The sequence below is a fragment of the Berghia stephanieae genome, chromosome 3, assembly GCF_034508935.2.
Source record: "Berghia stephanieae isolate SIO BIC M18660-M18661 chromosome 3, UCSD_Bste_1.3, whole genome shotgun sequence".
Classification (NCBI taxonomy): domain Eukaryota; kingdom Metazoa; phylum Mollusca; class Gastropoda; order Nudibranchia; family Aeolidiidae; genus Berghia; species Berghia stephanieae.
In genome coordinates, this window is record NC_088362.1 from 13,462,087 (window position 1) to 13,477,086 (window position 15,000).

At 36.5% G+C, this 15,000-nt stretch overlaps 1 protein-coding gene across 2 annotated transcripts in view; it reads left to right on the forward strand.

Annotated features, from left to right (window-relative positions):
* Window positions 1-15,000, forward strand: part of LOC144967168 (protein unc-13 homolog D-like) — a 65,448-nt gene that overhangs the window by 22,053 nt on the left and 28,395 nt on the right. The window contains exons 1-4 of one of the 2 annotated variants that reach the window (XM_078904068.1): window positions 1,185-1,317; window positions 3,346-5,459; window positions 13,627-13,734; window positions 14,598-14,657. In XM_078904068.1, the coding sequence (XP_078760194.1) occupies window positions 3,438-5,459; window positions 13,627-13,734; window positions 14,598-14,657 (2,190 nt within the window). In that variant the 5' untranslated portion in view covers window positions 1,185-1,317; window positions 3,346-3,437. Of the gene's footprint in view, window positions 1-1,184; window positions 1,318-3,345; window positions 5,460-13,626; window positions 13,735-14,597; window positions 14,658-15,000 lie in introns of those variants that run through there. The other variant, XM_078904069.1, reaches the window with a different exon arrangement.

Below are 15,000 nucleotides of genomic sequence, written 5' to 3' on the forward strand. Positions count from 1 at the left end.
TGGACTGATCGGTCCAAGGTTCGAGGCCCGCTATGAGCTGCGCATGGTTGAGTCCAAGGAAAAGGCTCTTTACTCACATTCTCTCTACTTACTCAGATGTAAAATGAGTACCTGGCCGTTAACAGCGTATTTTATCTCGGAAAAAATAATATCGCCTTCCACTCGTCAGTTCTTGTCTTACTTTCTGAGTGTTGCTTGATCATTGAGAAATCATTTTTAAGCTTAGAGTCTGGTGTCTCGGAGTTATAGCGCTATATAAGTTTTCAGCATTATTATTATTATTATTATTATTATTATTATTATTATTATTATTATTATTATTATTATTATTATTATTAAGCGATTTCAGCACGCTCAGTGTCAAGTTTTACCAAAATCTAGAGGTGCCTAAATGAGTCAATAAAATGTATAGTAAAATAAAGGGAGTGAAAATGACTCTTATAAAAGATACAATACAAAGTAAACGACTTTTGGGCCTTTGGCTTTATCCAGGTGAACAAGAAACAGAAATACGTATAAATAAAAATGTGTGCGTGTGTGCGTGCAAGGGAAGGAGAGAGAGAGAGAGAGAGAGAGAGAGAGAGAGAGAGAGAGAGAGAATAGAGAAATAGTGCGACAATGAGATGAAGTAATGAGATGAAATGTAAGCCAACATCAAAACGTTATATACATTGTATATAATAATTGTTTATAAATTCTCAAGTTTTTAAGGATGGGGGTGTTGGGGGGTGTTGGGGGGGGGGGTGTTGGGGGGTGTTGGGGGTGTTGGGGGGGGGGTTTACACGAAGACTCAGGTTTGAGCCACATTACGACATTTTCGGCTATTTTTTTCTTGAGTAAGACACCTAACCCCTATTGCAATATTATTTCATTAAAAAAAAAAAGATTATATTAGAAAAATTCTCGTTTGTTACTGAGTCCAGAGTAATAAAAGTCCTTGACAACTTATTAGACTGATAGTAAAAGACAATAAATAATTGAAATTCCGGAACAATTCTATAAATAGCTTTGGAGTCCCAGTGTGAATCTGTAGCTATTTCTTGTAAATTCCACACCTCGGATATATAATATAATATATGGCTTTGGTATGTTATGTCCCTCAAACAAGACCGTTGTTGAGTTACTGATAACAATACGTACAGTCGGTTTGTTATCCAACCGATAGTGATACGGCTATTTATTTCAATGCTCGGGTTTGTATAGACCACGTACACCGTTATTGACAGTAGGATTATCCGTGGGTTTCGGACTTTTCTATCAATTCCTATGGATAAAAGTGCAAGAAAGTGGTTCTAGTGAGATTGATACGTGCATTTTGTATGTGCTATTTTTTAAAAAGTGTATCTACAATGTTATTTTATCAATTAGATACTCTCATTCGTGTATTTTTCAATATGTTTTTATCCAATATATTTTTGGATATCGTTTAGAAAATAAGTGTTGTTTGATGAGAAACTATGGTTAAATTATTGTGGCGTGATGTTGATAAAATTATATAAGCATGGCAAATTCATGGAAGTGCGGTATATAAATGTCAATATATTTAACCTGCACATTAAAATGCTGTATTTTTTTTAAGTGTATGAGATCACGCATTCTCATGAACAGAAAAAATATATCCGTTTCAGTTATGACCTTTAGGCGACGCAACCTTTTCGATTGCTGATAAATTAGAAAGACATAATCAAATTATCAATATAAACTAAATCAAAGCAATAGACTACATAACAAAAATAATCATATTCAATAGTGTAATAAGTCTCAAGGTGTAAGCTCTTTACGTTTGATATTGTTTTAGTTGATTTTTTTGTATCCAATGTCTAAATGGCAAATTCATTATTTCGACTTACCAGATTTACCAGAGTAATTGCCTTATCAAAAAGCTCATCTATTTTCAACAAGACTTTTGAAAAAATCTAATCATGATAACCATAAATACAAATGTATTGTCTACTGTCTTATCAAAGAATTGTATTCCTTTCTGTTTCTTTTTTTTTTTTTTTTGAAAGCCCTATATCATCGTGTAAGATAATCGATAATTGATAAATATCGTAATCTTAACCCTCTGATCATTGTTTATTGATTACTCATAGTCATCACCAGCTATCCATAGATGACCATGATATATGATCATTTAGTTAATCAAGATTAATCCGACTCTACCCGAGTTGCATTATAGCAGCAAAACAAAAAGTTAGAACCCCCCCCCCCCCACCCCACCCACACACACACATACACAATGATTCAGTTTATTGACATGTCGATCAATATCTAAATTTTTTTGTTATGCTCTTTCCGTTCTACAAATAAATTCAACCCACTCCTTGGAATGTAGAAGATCTAATTAAAACATTCCTATCAACCCAAAAGATTCATGGTGAAAGCGAAAACGTCAAAGAAAGACATATTGCCTTACAATATTTACACACATCAAGCCTCCTTATAGCTACCTAAGTTGAGTGTTTAATAAACAAAATGTCCACTCAGTTGTCGATTTCATTGTTTACCTTACTCTCTTATCAAAAGAGAAGGCAATCCTATAAAGACGTAAACTGATTATTTCCTAGGACCTACTGGGTTAATATTTGTTAGTTGCTAGATATACTTTTTACAGTATGTTTGGCGAGACAGCGATTATTTGTTGTGGAATTTATTATTTCCGAAAACATCCGGCAGAATAATCTGCTCATTCTAAGTCCTTAATGTAAGTTATTCGCAAATACTTTAACCCCTTAACGGCGAGACTTAATTTATTTCATATATTTAATTGCACCCCATCGTCTCAAACTCGTATGTTACGTTGATCTAATGCTTAAAATTTAATTTAAAGAGAAAAAGAAATGATTAGGTTGAGCTATGTTTCATCAAGAACTGTAGATATTAGTTGATTAACGTAGCAAAACAAGTGATATCTCACTTTACCGATCATTCTAGTTAAATCACATTTTGGCGCATCTCTTAGTTAAAGCTCTGTAGCATAATATTACTTTGGAATAAAATCAAGCTCTCCCTGTAATGTCAATATGAAAATAAACTAAAATGAGCATTCTGTAAATGATATACTTTTCTTTTAATGTCGGTCATTGCATGATTTATAATAAAACTTTACTTATTGTTTATCATTTTAATGCTGTCCCGAGAAAATAAAGCGATCTGTTTAAATATTTTATAAACTATTTAGATTGCCGACTTCTAATGTGTTTTTCAAAGATCCGTGTCAATAAGTTTCATTCCGTGAATTATATACGATTCACGTGCACATTGGAATAAATTAATGTTGTAGTCGCAACTTATTTAACAAATTATAATTGAATTTAAACGTTACTTTACATTCACAACTTTTAGTAAATCTGCAAGAACTATCTATGTGTTGTTAATTCAAACTCGCAACCGAATGTTATCTTGTGAAATATATTAGTGATCTCAAACTTGTCAAAATGAAAAAGAACAAAACAAGATCCTTAAGCAACATACTTGAGCCGTTGTGGTCAAGCAGAGACAGCTTAACTAAATCTTTGATGCCTCGTACCAGTTCGATAAAAAAGAAAGGAAAAGGAGACAGAAAGGAGAGTAATGATATTAGAAATGAAAGTGATTATAATGGATCTGATTTTCAAATAAATGTTCTGAGCAAAAGTAAAGCTTTAAGTTGTGACAATTCAGCATCGGATTCATGTAGACCAGAGCTGCCTGTGTCTTCTCGGCCTTCACATAACGAACCGCGTGGAAGTCCTAGTCATGTTACAAAATGTTCTAGCCTTGAATACATGCTGACAGAAAGCAGATGTCCTGGAAATAAATCTCCACCTTCTGTTGGATCTTTTTCCCGACCAAATAGACCATCATCGTTGTCTCTTAAGGCTTCAGTAGCGAATACAACAAGCGCATACACAAAATCAACTAGCCAACAAAATAAATGGAGTTATGGAGAACTCAACAATTTCTATTCCTGTGATAATATAAATAGCCAGATGGATTCTTCAGAAAAAGACACAAATATGGATGCAAGTGGCTCAATTTTATATAACGAATCAGCCTTATCATTTACTACGCTTGAAGTTGGTCCAATCTTGCATCTTCCTTGTTCTAATTCCAATAAAACTAAACAACAATCAAAGCAATCCAAAGACAGTGATGCATCTTATATACAAGTTCAACAGATACCCAGGAAAGTGTCAACTTCTCCTCATGAGTCCGATATGCCCAGGAAAATGTCAACTTCTCCTCTTGAGTCCGATCAGTCTCTTTGTGATCAGTCTGAAATGGTGACGACACCAGCCTTTGTGAATAATGATATTGAATCCAAACGTCTTTTAACACATAAAGAAAAAAGAAAGACTCTCAGAGCTTCTAAAAGCCTTGATATTGATAGTCAAGAAGATATAACAACCAACCTTAAACGTCCCACTCGTCAAGATATTGATTCTACTGACAGAATGATAGAAAAACGAGACCAATATATTTCTAGTCAAAACTGGAGTCATTCTAATATAGAACCAAATAATTCAACACCCGTGAATTTTTTTATACCTCGTAATAAATCCAGCATGATTGTTTCTCAAAGTTATGACGATATTCTAAAGCTGGAAAAGTCCACCGAAGCCATGGAGAAATATTCAAATACGGAGAAAGACTATCTCAAAGTGCCACAAAGAGGACTAAGTGTAGACTATTCTTTACTTGGTTCTGATTTAAAACAAAACAGAATGAAACAACGTTTCCGTACCTATTCCAATAACTATACGACAGATGAAGAAAGCGAATCTATTTATAGTAATGAGAGCATCGGTTTTAATTATTGCCCATCGGCTAATGAATTCTCTTCACAAAGCTCAAGCAAATCTTCTAAACAACCAAGTCGTTTGCAAAGATCCCAGACTTTGAATGCTCGAGTTGTGAGAAAAACTTCATTTGCAATAAGCCCCTCCAAAGAATCTCCACCATCAAATCCGTTCACATTTAATATGTCCACGAAAAGATCGCAGCCACCAAAGAGCAGGTCGAAATCTTCATTACAAGCATCAAAATCCTTCGACTTCGATGATACATTGGCGTCTTCAAGTTCGTCTCCTCCGCGAACCAAGGCAGATTACGACACTCGCTCTTGCCAAAGTGCTGAATCAAAACCAGACACGGATTCTAAATTGACTAGAAAGCCACCGAGATCTCCAGTGTCTTTCCCGCGATATTTATCACATGCCTCGGAGGCGGTCAGCCCGGCTTGCGAAACTTGCAGTCCCCATTCCAATAGAATCTTCAACAGACTTGCTAGGAGATTCAGTTTAAGACGAAAGTCAAGTAGGGAGAAGAGCAGGAAAGGTGGAAGTGTGGATGATTTGCTGAAATTTTCTTTCGGTGTGGGTGATATGTCCAGGAAGAGTCTTGAGAGCGACACGTCCATGGGGAGTTATACTGGAAACACAACAGACTCTGACATCAGCTCTTTACACGATATTGAGGTAAATTTATTGAATAGATAAACAAATAAAATTCTCTTTATTCATCCCTAAGTGGGTATTTTTCTTTTGGGTCTATTTCACAAGAAGACGGAAATAACTTTGGCGTTAGCTGCAGTCCATCGGTGTAAAGTGAACTAGGGCGTGGTAACCTGTTCTTGGTCACACATCGCAGCAAGGGTAATTGAACTCAGTACCTTATGAGTATGAAGAAAAAAACTAGATATTCTTCTGTGCAACGCTGTCCCCAATAGTACTAAGTAACGAAACAATGATCAGCTTCAATTATTTGTGACTTTATCATACGTATGGTGTCTTCAGTTTACTCTCTATCTTGAGTTTGAATTTGGATGTCATAATGAATTTTAAAAAACAAGTTGACTGATTAGTGTGTACTGGGATAGCTGGAAAGAACGATAAAGGGAGTAAATGTGACTCACACATACACACACCAATGACCCCTCAATACCCGTATAGATGTCCTTGACACACACACATATACACACATATATATATATAGATATATATATATATATATATATATATATATATATATATATATATCGTGGTTACTTGAAAAAGGCCAAAGGCCGAAAGTCGTTTGTTTTGTGTTGTTCCCTTATAATATATGAGTCGCATTTACTTCCTTTATCTTTCTTTCCATTTTATTGGCTCATGTAGGCACATCTAGTTACTGGGATAGAGATGCTTAGAGTGGGTAACAAGTTTGGTTCAGCGCAGGGCTAACGTCAGAGTGGTGTGATCAGTTATGAGTTGAGGCATAATACGCTTCAACAGTCGTAACGTCACTTCCCTCGTAATGACGCATAGTAACTTAGAAACTGGTTCTAAACTATCAGAACAATGGCGGACGCCCTTATGAAATACTTCTCCGACGAGTATAAAAGTGTATCCAGAGTAGAAAAACATTATATATTTTATCATGTTGTGACATTTATACATTCTGATCACATGACATGTGAAAAAGTTCTAGCCAGCATGAAGAATAAAAAGTACTGATTTTATTTGTTTAGAACCAAGCTGCTCGTTGCTGGGCGGACGTAATATCAGACTATTGAATCCTATTGGTTCGACAAATGGATGATGCCAAGTCTGCAAAGATAGATCATCATCAAGCCCTACTGCAACCTCCTCGTGGTGTCGAACGGTAACAGGTCAAGCTGGCCAACTGCAGAGGGCGACAAGAATAGGCAATGGCAAACCATTCTTGTAACTTTGCCGAGTTAACTGCATGAATAAGTCCAAAAAGTTAAACGGTGACAGCGTAAAGGGGAGCATGTTTTCACGGAAGACTGCTGCCTCGCTCGGTTGGGAGCGTGATGTTCGTCAGGTCACACCGAACCGTCAGCCAGTTACTAGGCGAAATAAATTTAACAAATGTGACAAAACCAAAATTGGGACATGGAATGTCAGGACCTGTGCCCAAAAAGGAAAACTAAACAACATTCTGAAAGAAATGAAACGGCTCCAAATAAATATTCTTGGCCTGGCAGAGATGAGATGGAAAGAGCAGGGAACCATGTCAAAACAAGAAAACAACATGACATATAAGATCATATGGAGTGGTGGAACCTCTTTCCAAAAAGGAGTAGGGATGATCTTAGACCAAAAATCAACCAAATTTTACAAAGGGCACGTAGCAATCTCAGACAGAGTTTTGCTGGTTAAGCTAAGAGGACCTGTAGTTGACACCAATATTATTCAAGTTTATGCACCAACAGAAGAGGCGACAGATGCAGATATGACAGAGTTTTACCATTCACTAGACAAAGCAAAACGAATGTGTAAATCACAAGAAGTCCTTATGGTAATGGGGGACCTAAATGCTAAGATTGGCAGAGGCAGAGATGGTGACATAATCGGACCACATGGACTCGGAGACAGAAATGAACGAGGAAACATCTGGGCAGATTGGTGTAGAACAAATAAATTAATGATTTCAAACACCTGGTTTCAACAACACCCAAGAAGAACCTGGACATGGCAATCACCAGGGGACAGAGCAAGGAACCAGATAGACTTTATAGCAGTATCATCAAGATTCAGAAATGGCATATTAAATTGCAAAACCTACCCAGGCGCCGATGTAGACAGTGACCATGTCCCAGTTGTTTGTACAATAAGGATAAAGTTTAAAGCTATTCAGAGAACAGCTGGTAGAATAAAGAGGATTACTGGTTATGCAAAGACAATGGCATACAAACAAAAATGAGAGAAGAATTTGAAAATGCACTCATGATACAAAGCCAAAGTGAACCTGATAATGAAAAATGTGAAAAACAATTTGATATATTCCAAAAGTGTGTCAAAGCAACTGCAGAAAAGCATTTACCAATAGCTCAAATAAACAGCAAAAAGGAATGGATGACAAATGAAATTCTAAACCTATTTGAAGAAAGACGAAAATGCAACAGAGGGTCTGCAGAATACCAAACATTGAACAACCACATTAAATCCAAATGCATCGAGGCACACGAGAACTATCTAGACTGGAAATGCTGCGAAATCGAAAGAGAATACAAACCCAACCCCCAACAAGCTCACCAAAGAATAAAAGAACTATCAGGGAAAAGGAAAAGCAAAGCAGCAGGAAGTTGTATCCAAAACAAACAAGGGGAACTGCTATTTGAAGAACAACATATAGAAAGCCGATGGGTAGAATACATAGGCGAACTGTACAATGATCCAAATAGAAATGAACCACCACTGAAATTCAAAGAACCATTAAGCGGACCAAACATCACCAAAAGTGAAATTGAACATGCCATGGAACGAATGAGGGATGGTAAAGCAACAGGCCCTGATGAAATATCTGTAGAGGTATTAAAAAGCCTAGGAGATCTGGCAATTGATGAACTTCACATATTATTCAACAATATATACAATACTGGGAAAATTCCAGAAGATCTCTGTAACTCTATTTTTATAGCAATACCAAAGAAAGCAGGTGCAGTCAGATGCGAAAATTTTAGAACTATAAGTTTAATAAGCCACATCAACAAAATACTGTTGCGTATAATTATCAACAGGCTAAGGAATAAGATTAACCCCGACATCGCAGAAGAACAATATGGATTCCAACCTGACAGAGGGACAAGGAACGCAATATACCTCCTCCGTGTTTTAAGTGAAAGAGCTATACAGGTTCAGACCCCACTATACCTCTGTTTTGTCGACTACAAAAAAGCTTTTGATAGAGTATGCCACGAAGAAATACTAAAACAACTGCACTCCATTGGCGCTGATGAGAAAGACCTCAGACTCATGCAAACATTATACTACACCCAGCAGGCATCTATCAAAATCGGAAACTCTACAGGAAATTCCATTCCTATTAAGAAAGGAGTCCGTCAAGGGTGTGTTGCCTCACCAGATCTGTTTAATCTATACCAAGAAACAATCATGAGGGGCATAAATAATATGGAGGGAATAAAAGTGGGAGGTCACAACATAAATAATATAAGATACGCAGACGATACGGTACTCATTGCAACATCAGAAATCCAACTTCAAAAGATTGTTGACAAAGTGGTAGTAGATAGTGAAGCCAAGGGAATGGAAGTGAATATCACCAAAACGGAATGCATGGTAATACAGAAAAACCCCGAAAACAACAACACCTGCAATATAACGATTCACGGCGAGCAACTTACCAACGTAGAAAGTTTTAAATACCTAGGTTCAATAGTGACAACAGATGGAAGATGTAACCGAGACATACGAGCAAGAATAACTCAAGCCAAACAGGCCTTCATGGACCTGGGAAACATTTTGAAAAACAAACAGATGTCGTTCGGGATTAGATTCCGAGTCTTGAAGTGCTACGTGTGGCCAATCTTGTTATACGGATGCGAAAGCTGGACTACAAATGCAGAAACACAAAAGAACATTGAAGCTTTTGAAATGTGGTGCTTGAGAAGGATGCAGAGAATATCGTATACTGCACACAAAACGAACGAAGAAGTGCTAAAACAAACATACCAACAAAGGAAACTAATGCCCTTAATAGTGGATCGACAACTATCCTTTTTCGGACACATAGTAAGGAAAGATAAGAATGAATACCTGGCAAGTTGTGGAAAAATACCTGGTAAACGCGCCCGGGGGAGACAAAGAAAAACACTCATAGACCAACTGAAGGGCTTCACCAGCCTAACAATCCAAGAGCTGTTTGAAAAGGCAAGAGACAGGGAGGAATGGAGAGAGATAATTCATGCAGTATCCGAAGCCTGGACCAGGCATGGAACCTAGAAGAAGAAGAAGAAGAATCCTATTGATGGCTCCTCCGTGACTTCTTGTTGCTATGCAGGGCAAGCTATAAACATGGACGCATTTTTACTTTTATCTAATCGAATAGTCCTGGGTTATTCTATCATGTATATATATTTAATAAAACTAGTCAAATAATCAATGGTTCTATTTTTACCCCCCAAAAAAAATTTAAACAGTAATTTTGGGCTCCTGTCATTGACAGATAGCAGTGAACTGACGATCCCTAGAACAAAATACTAAACATGGGACGTTTTGAGCTTCTTCTGCGATTTTTAAAAAAAAAGTACTGTAAAAACGGTAATAAGTCCAGATGTACTGACAAGTGCAGTCGAGTAAATCGATTGTGAGGCTTTTTAGGTATTTTATTTTATTGGGTGAATAAGAGTTTTGAGTCCGAAAAGTTCCTTGTTTCATATTATTTATTCTTTTGTTGTTGTTTTTTTTTGGTGAAATGGTCATAGTTTTTTGCATTACTTTTTACACTTTATCTTTAGATGATAATTTCGGAAAGATGGCGTTGTCAAAATAAGCCAACTTCAACAAGACTAACATGGCATAAATATTGTTGACACTGACATAACATACTTTTTAAATGTGTGTTAAAGTGTCATTGTTGACGTGTACCCGTGTGTTCTTTCTGAAACATTCATATGTCATTTCAGGGATTGTCAAGGGTTGAATTTCCCCAAATAATATCCCTGTGACAATCTATCAATGGCAAGTAACTACTACATATTTTTTTAAAATTCGTGCTTCAGAGTTTATCCCGGATTTAAATAGTTTTTAGCCTGATATAGCAATTGCTTGCTATCCTTTGGATAGGACGCTGGTCTTTTGCAAGGCACCTTTTCGTCCTATCTAACAGAGCCCAGCTACCCTTTCACTTCTATGTAGGCAGGGGAGGGGGTCTAAAAAGTGAATTCGGCTTTATCCGGGATCACTATCAGTCTCTTGGCTTGTGAAGAGAGTTCTTTGCCAACTGGGTTATCGGGGAGCCTCAAAGTGTACTTTAAGAGAGCCAAATTTGTGGAGGGTAGACATAATAAGCGACCCATTGTTTCAAAACGGACTAATATATGGTGAAGCAGACCGTAGCCATCGTTAACTTATAGCGTGACATGGACCCAGTAAGACCCATATTTTGACGTCATTTTTAGGTTTATGGACCGCCTAGTAGTGGCCTAGGAAACAAGTGATCCCATTGGTTGAATTGTTGAATACAACGCACGATTTGTTTTCTTTTGTGGCCAAAGACTTGTCTTTTGACGTCATTTACTGGTCAGACAGGGAGGAATGGAGAGAGATAATTCATGCAGTATCCGAAGCCTGGACCAGGCATGGAACCTAGAAGAAGACTGGTCAGTGTCAGACCATGAGTTTACGAAGGCCACGATCAAACCTGCCATACTCTGAAAAAACACTTATTTTAAAATTTGGCCAGAAAACTCGACTTTGAAATATCAATGGATTGAAATAACTTTCATCTGACTTAGCAAAAACTCGCAAACCTCCGAAGTGGTCAGTGACTGGATCGGTAGTAACGATTGGATTGCGTAACTCTGACTTCGGTGTTGTGTCCTTGGGTGAGGCACTTTGTATAATCGACATAGGTGTAAATTGGAGTACGGCATTTGACAGCGGCGCAATGTTGTAAGAGTGCTTGTACAAAAATGTCCCCAACAAGCTATTTGTACTGTATGAAATGGATAGTTAGATCTATGCAGCGTGCTGGGCGTACAGATGAAGTATTATGATGGGCGCTGAAAAGTTTAGTCTGTAGAAATTCGTTAATGTGTGCATGTATCTGTCTGTGTGTGTGTGTGTATGTGTGTGTGTGTGTTTGTGTATCCATGCTCTTGTTTCGTGTACTGATACCAAAGAACATAATATTTAACATCTGTATGCTGAGAGTTTTTTCAAAGATAGAAAAACAAATCTATAAATCATTAGTAATTGGATTTACAAGTCATAACATAATTTTTAAAATTATCAAAACTTAATCAATTTTGACATTGAAAGGGACGTTTCATAGGATTATGTTTATATATATATATATATATTATGGGCACCCTGTTGTTCTGACAGTGCTCAATAAATTAACAATTCAGAGCATTATAAAATGAGTAAAAATCAACTCACATTTTTTCTAATACAGCCATGTCGACACTCGATGAGTTTCTTCAATTGGTTGAAAAGAACATAAACCAACTGAAGAGGCACATCGAGTGTCGAAACGGCCGTATTGGACAAAATGTGAGTTGATTTTTACTCTTTATATATATATATATATATATATATATATATATATATATATATATATATATATATATATATATATATATATATAATGAGTGTTGGTGGGTACTTGTAGGTACGAGAGTGCTCGATAACGTTGGTTAGAGCTAATTTAAAATAGGAATGGATTCACTCACTTATATTATGGCCGAAAAAAATGTTTCTGTGGCTTCTATCCACGTCTTCAGTCGGCATACCCCAAGTTGGAATAATCTTTTGACGGACATAGTATGCCGACTGAAGACGAGGATAGAAGCCACAGAAACATGTGTTTCGGCCATATAAGTGAGTGAACCCATTCATATTTTATATATATATTTATATATATATATATATATATATATATATATATATATATATATATATATATATTTATATATTTACTTATATATATTATATATAATTTATATATATATATATATATATATATATATATATATATATATATATATATATATATATATATATATATATATAGCGGGTGGGTGGATGGGAGCATCACCCTTGAATCGTATACCTATGATGTTCGCATGGGTGTACGATCCGATAGTGATGTCGTTTCTTTTTCTCTTTACTAGCCTATCCTGCTTCTTTGGTTTGTGATTGTATTTTTGACAGGGGATATTTTTTTTTCTGTAAATCTTCTGCCTGTTTGTTCTTGGTTATTTATAATTTAGCTTATGATATATTTAGGTTATGATTTTGATTTACATTTGTACTATTTTTGTTAGTGTTAGATTGCTTGTTTTTTTGTTTCAGCGGTCTCTCATATAACCTCAATTGTGTTGGAAGAGACCTAAAGCAACAAACAAACAAACAAACAAACAAAAAAAATATATATATATGTGTGTATGTGTGTGTGTGTGTGTGTGTGTGTGTGTGTGTGTGTGGTGACAATAAACTATCAAAAGAAAGACGACCAAAAGTACGAAACAACGAACGGCGAAACCCAACAACACCTTTATTTTCAAAGTGGAGAAGCAAAACAGAACGGAAAAAAATGACATTTTAAAAAATCCAAACAAATGTCTGATGTTGACATGAACTACTATTGTCTTAAATTCCTTAAACAAACTGTGTGTATTAGCGTCCGGCGTTGATCGATTTGTTTTCTTTGTTTGTCAATTTTTTCGCAATATCCACTAAATGTGCTCAAAGCGCTTTACAAGGAGTCCCTGGTCAACAGCAACATTTAACATATAGGACGGAACATAACGCCTTGTAGGCGATATTCCAATTTTTCGGACAAAGACACGCTGTTAACGGCCAGGTACTCATTTTACACCTGAGTACGGTGAGAGAATGTGAGTAAAGAGTCTTTTCCAAGGACTCCAAGGCTCGAACCCAGGACCTTCCGATCCGAAAGCGAGTGTCATACCACTAGACCACATAGCCGCACATGTCGACATCAGACATTTGATGGTCTCTCTATATTCCTCCATGGAATGCCTTGGCGACGGACGCACGAAAGAGTATAATTTGTTTGGGGCTTTTGTTAATTCCAAAATATATCGCTATTTCTATTCAAATCTTGATTCTTATTCTCCTTCCACATCCCACTTGGTGCAATAATAAATATCAGCACGAAAGTCTATACCGTGGAGTCCTCCGATGTCTGCTCCATCCCTTGGGATGTCCAGGTTCTGAGATAGGACTGAGACCAGGAGATTTGTTGGATCATGTCAGAACGGTAAGGATTTGTTACAGTTCTTATACATTTTCATAGCTTTATGGATAAGTATTGAATTTTATCATAAAGTTGATCTTAAAATAATTTCGATACAACTTAAAAACGAGAGCACGTTCCGCGGAGTCATTCTACGTCTGCTATATTCCTTGAAATAAATAACAATGTGAAATTGAATGTAAGCTTAAATTTATAATACGAAAACTGATAAAATGGACGTTTTGGGTTTCCCCTTTATTAACAAAACAGGATGAATGAAACACTACATTTGTTTTTACATTGACTGATAATTCATAATGGCCATTCTAAAATAGCTTTCTGTATTACTCAGGTAAAAAAATGCTATAACAATTTTGTTTGTTGGTTCGCGACGGGGAGAACAGGTGAATAGTTTTGCGGTGGTCTTGTGTTATGACACTCGCCTTCGGATTGGAAGCTCAGAGTTCGAGGTCAGTTTGAGCGGCATATAGTTGAGTCCTTGGAAAAGGTTCTTTACTCTTATCTCTCACCGTAGTCAGGTGTAAAAATGAGTATTTGGCCGTTAACAGCTTTGTCTCTGTCGCGAAATAAAATTGTTATCGCTTAACAGACGTCCTGTCTCGTCCTAAATGTCATGTGTTGATGTTGGCTAGAGAACCCGTATAAAGCGTTTTGAGGACGTTTAATGGATATTGAGCTATATATAAAATCTCGATTTAAAAGATATTTAAAATGTTTATCTTAATGCAAGCGTCTATGAATAATTTAAAAACACCGGGGTGGGGTGGATGTCAGAATTCCGTAGAGTTATTTTTACGGGTCGATGTTGTTTATGATAATATTATATGAATAATGAAATTGTTTTGATTCCGTCTAAATGTATTCAGGTTTTCGATGTGCCCCACCCAGATCACGCCTATTACATTCGTGAAGAACTCCAAAACTCTGTAAGTTGAACATTCCCTGTGTAAAATATTAATCATGTAAAAAATATTCCTCGCTCTCTCTCTCTCTCTCTCTCTCTCTCTCTCTCTCTCTCTCTCTCTCTCTCTCTTTCTCTTTCTCTTTCACACACACACACACACACACGCATTATGTGTGTATGTGTATGTGTGTGTGTGTATGTGTACATGAGGTAAAGATATGTACAGAGAGTTAATGTTGAATGAGAAGAGAAGGACAATTGGGGTGATGTAAATAAATAAATAGATAGATGGATGGATGTATAGATAGATAGATAGCTAGCTAGCTAGCTAAATAGATAGATAGATAGATAGATAGAATGATTTA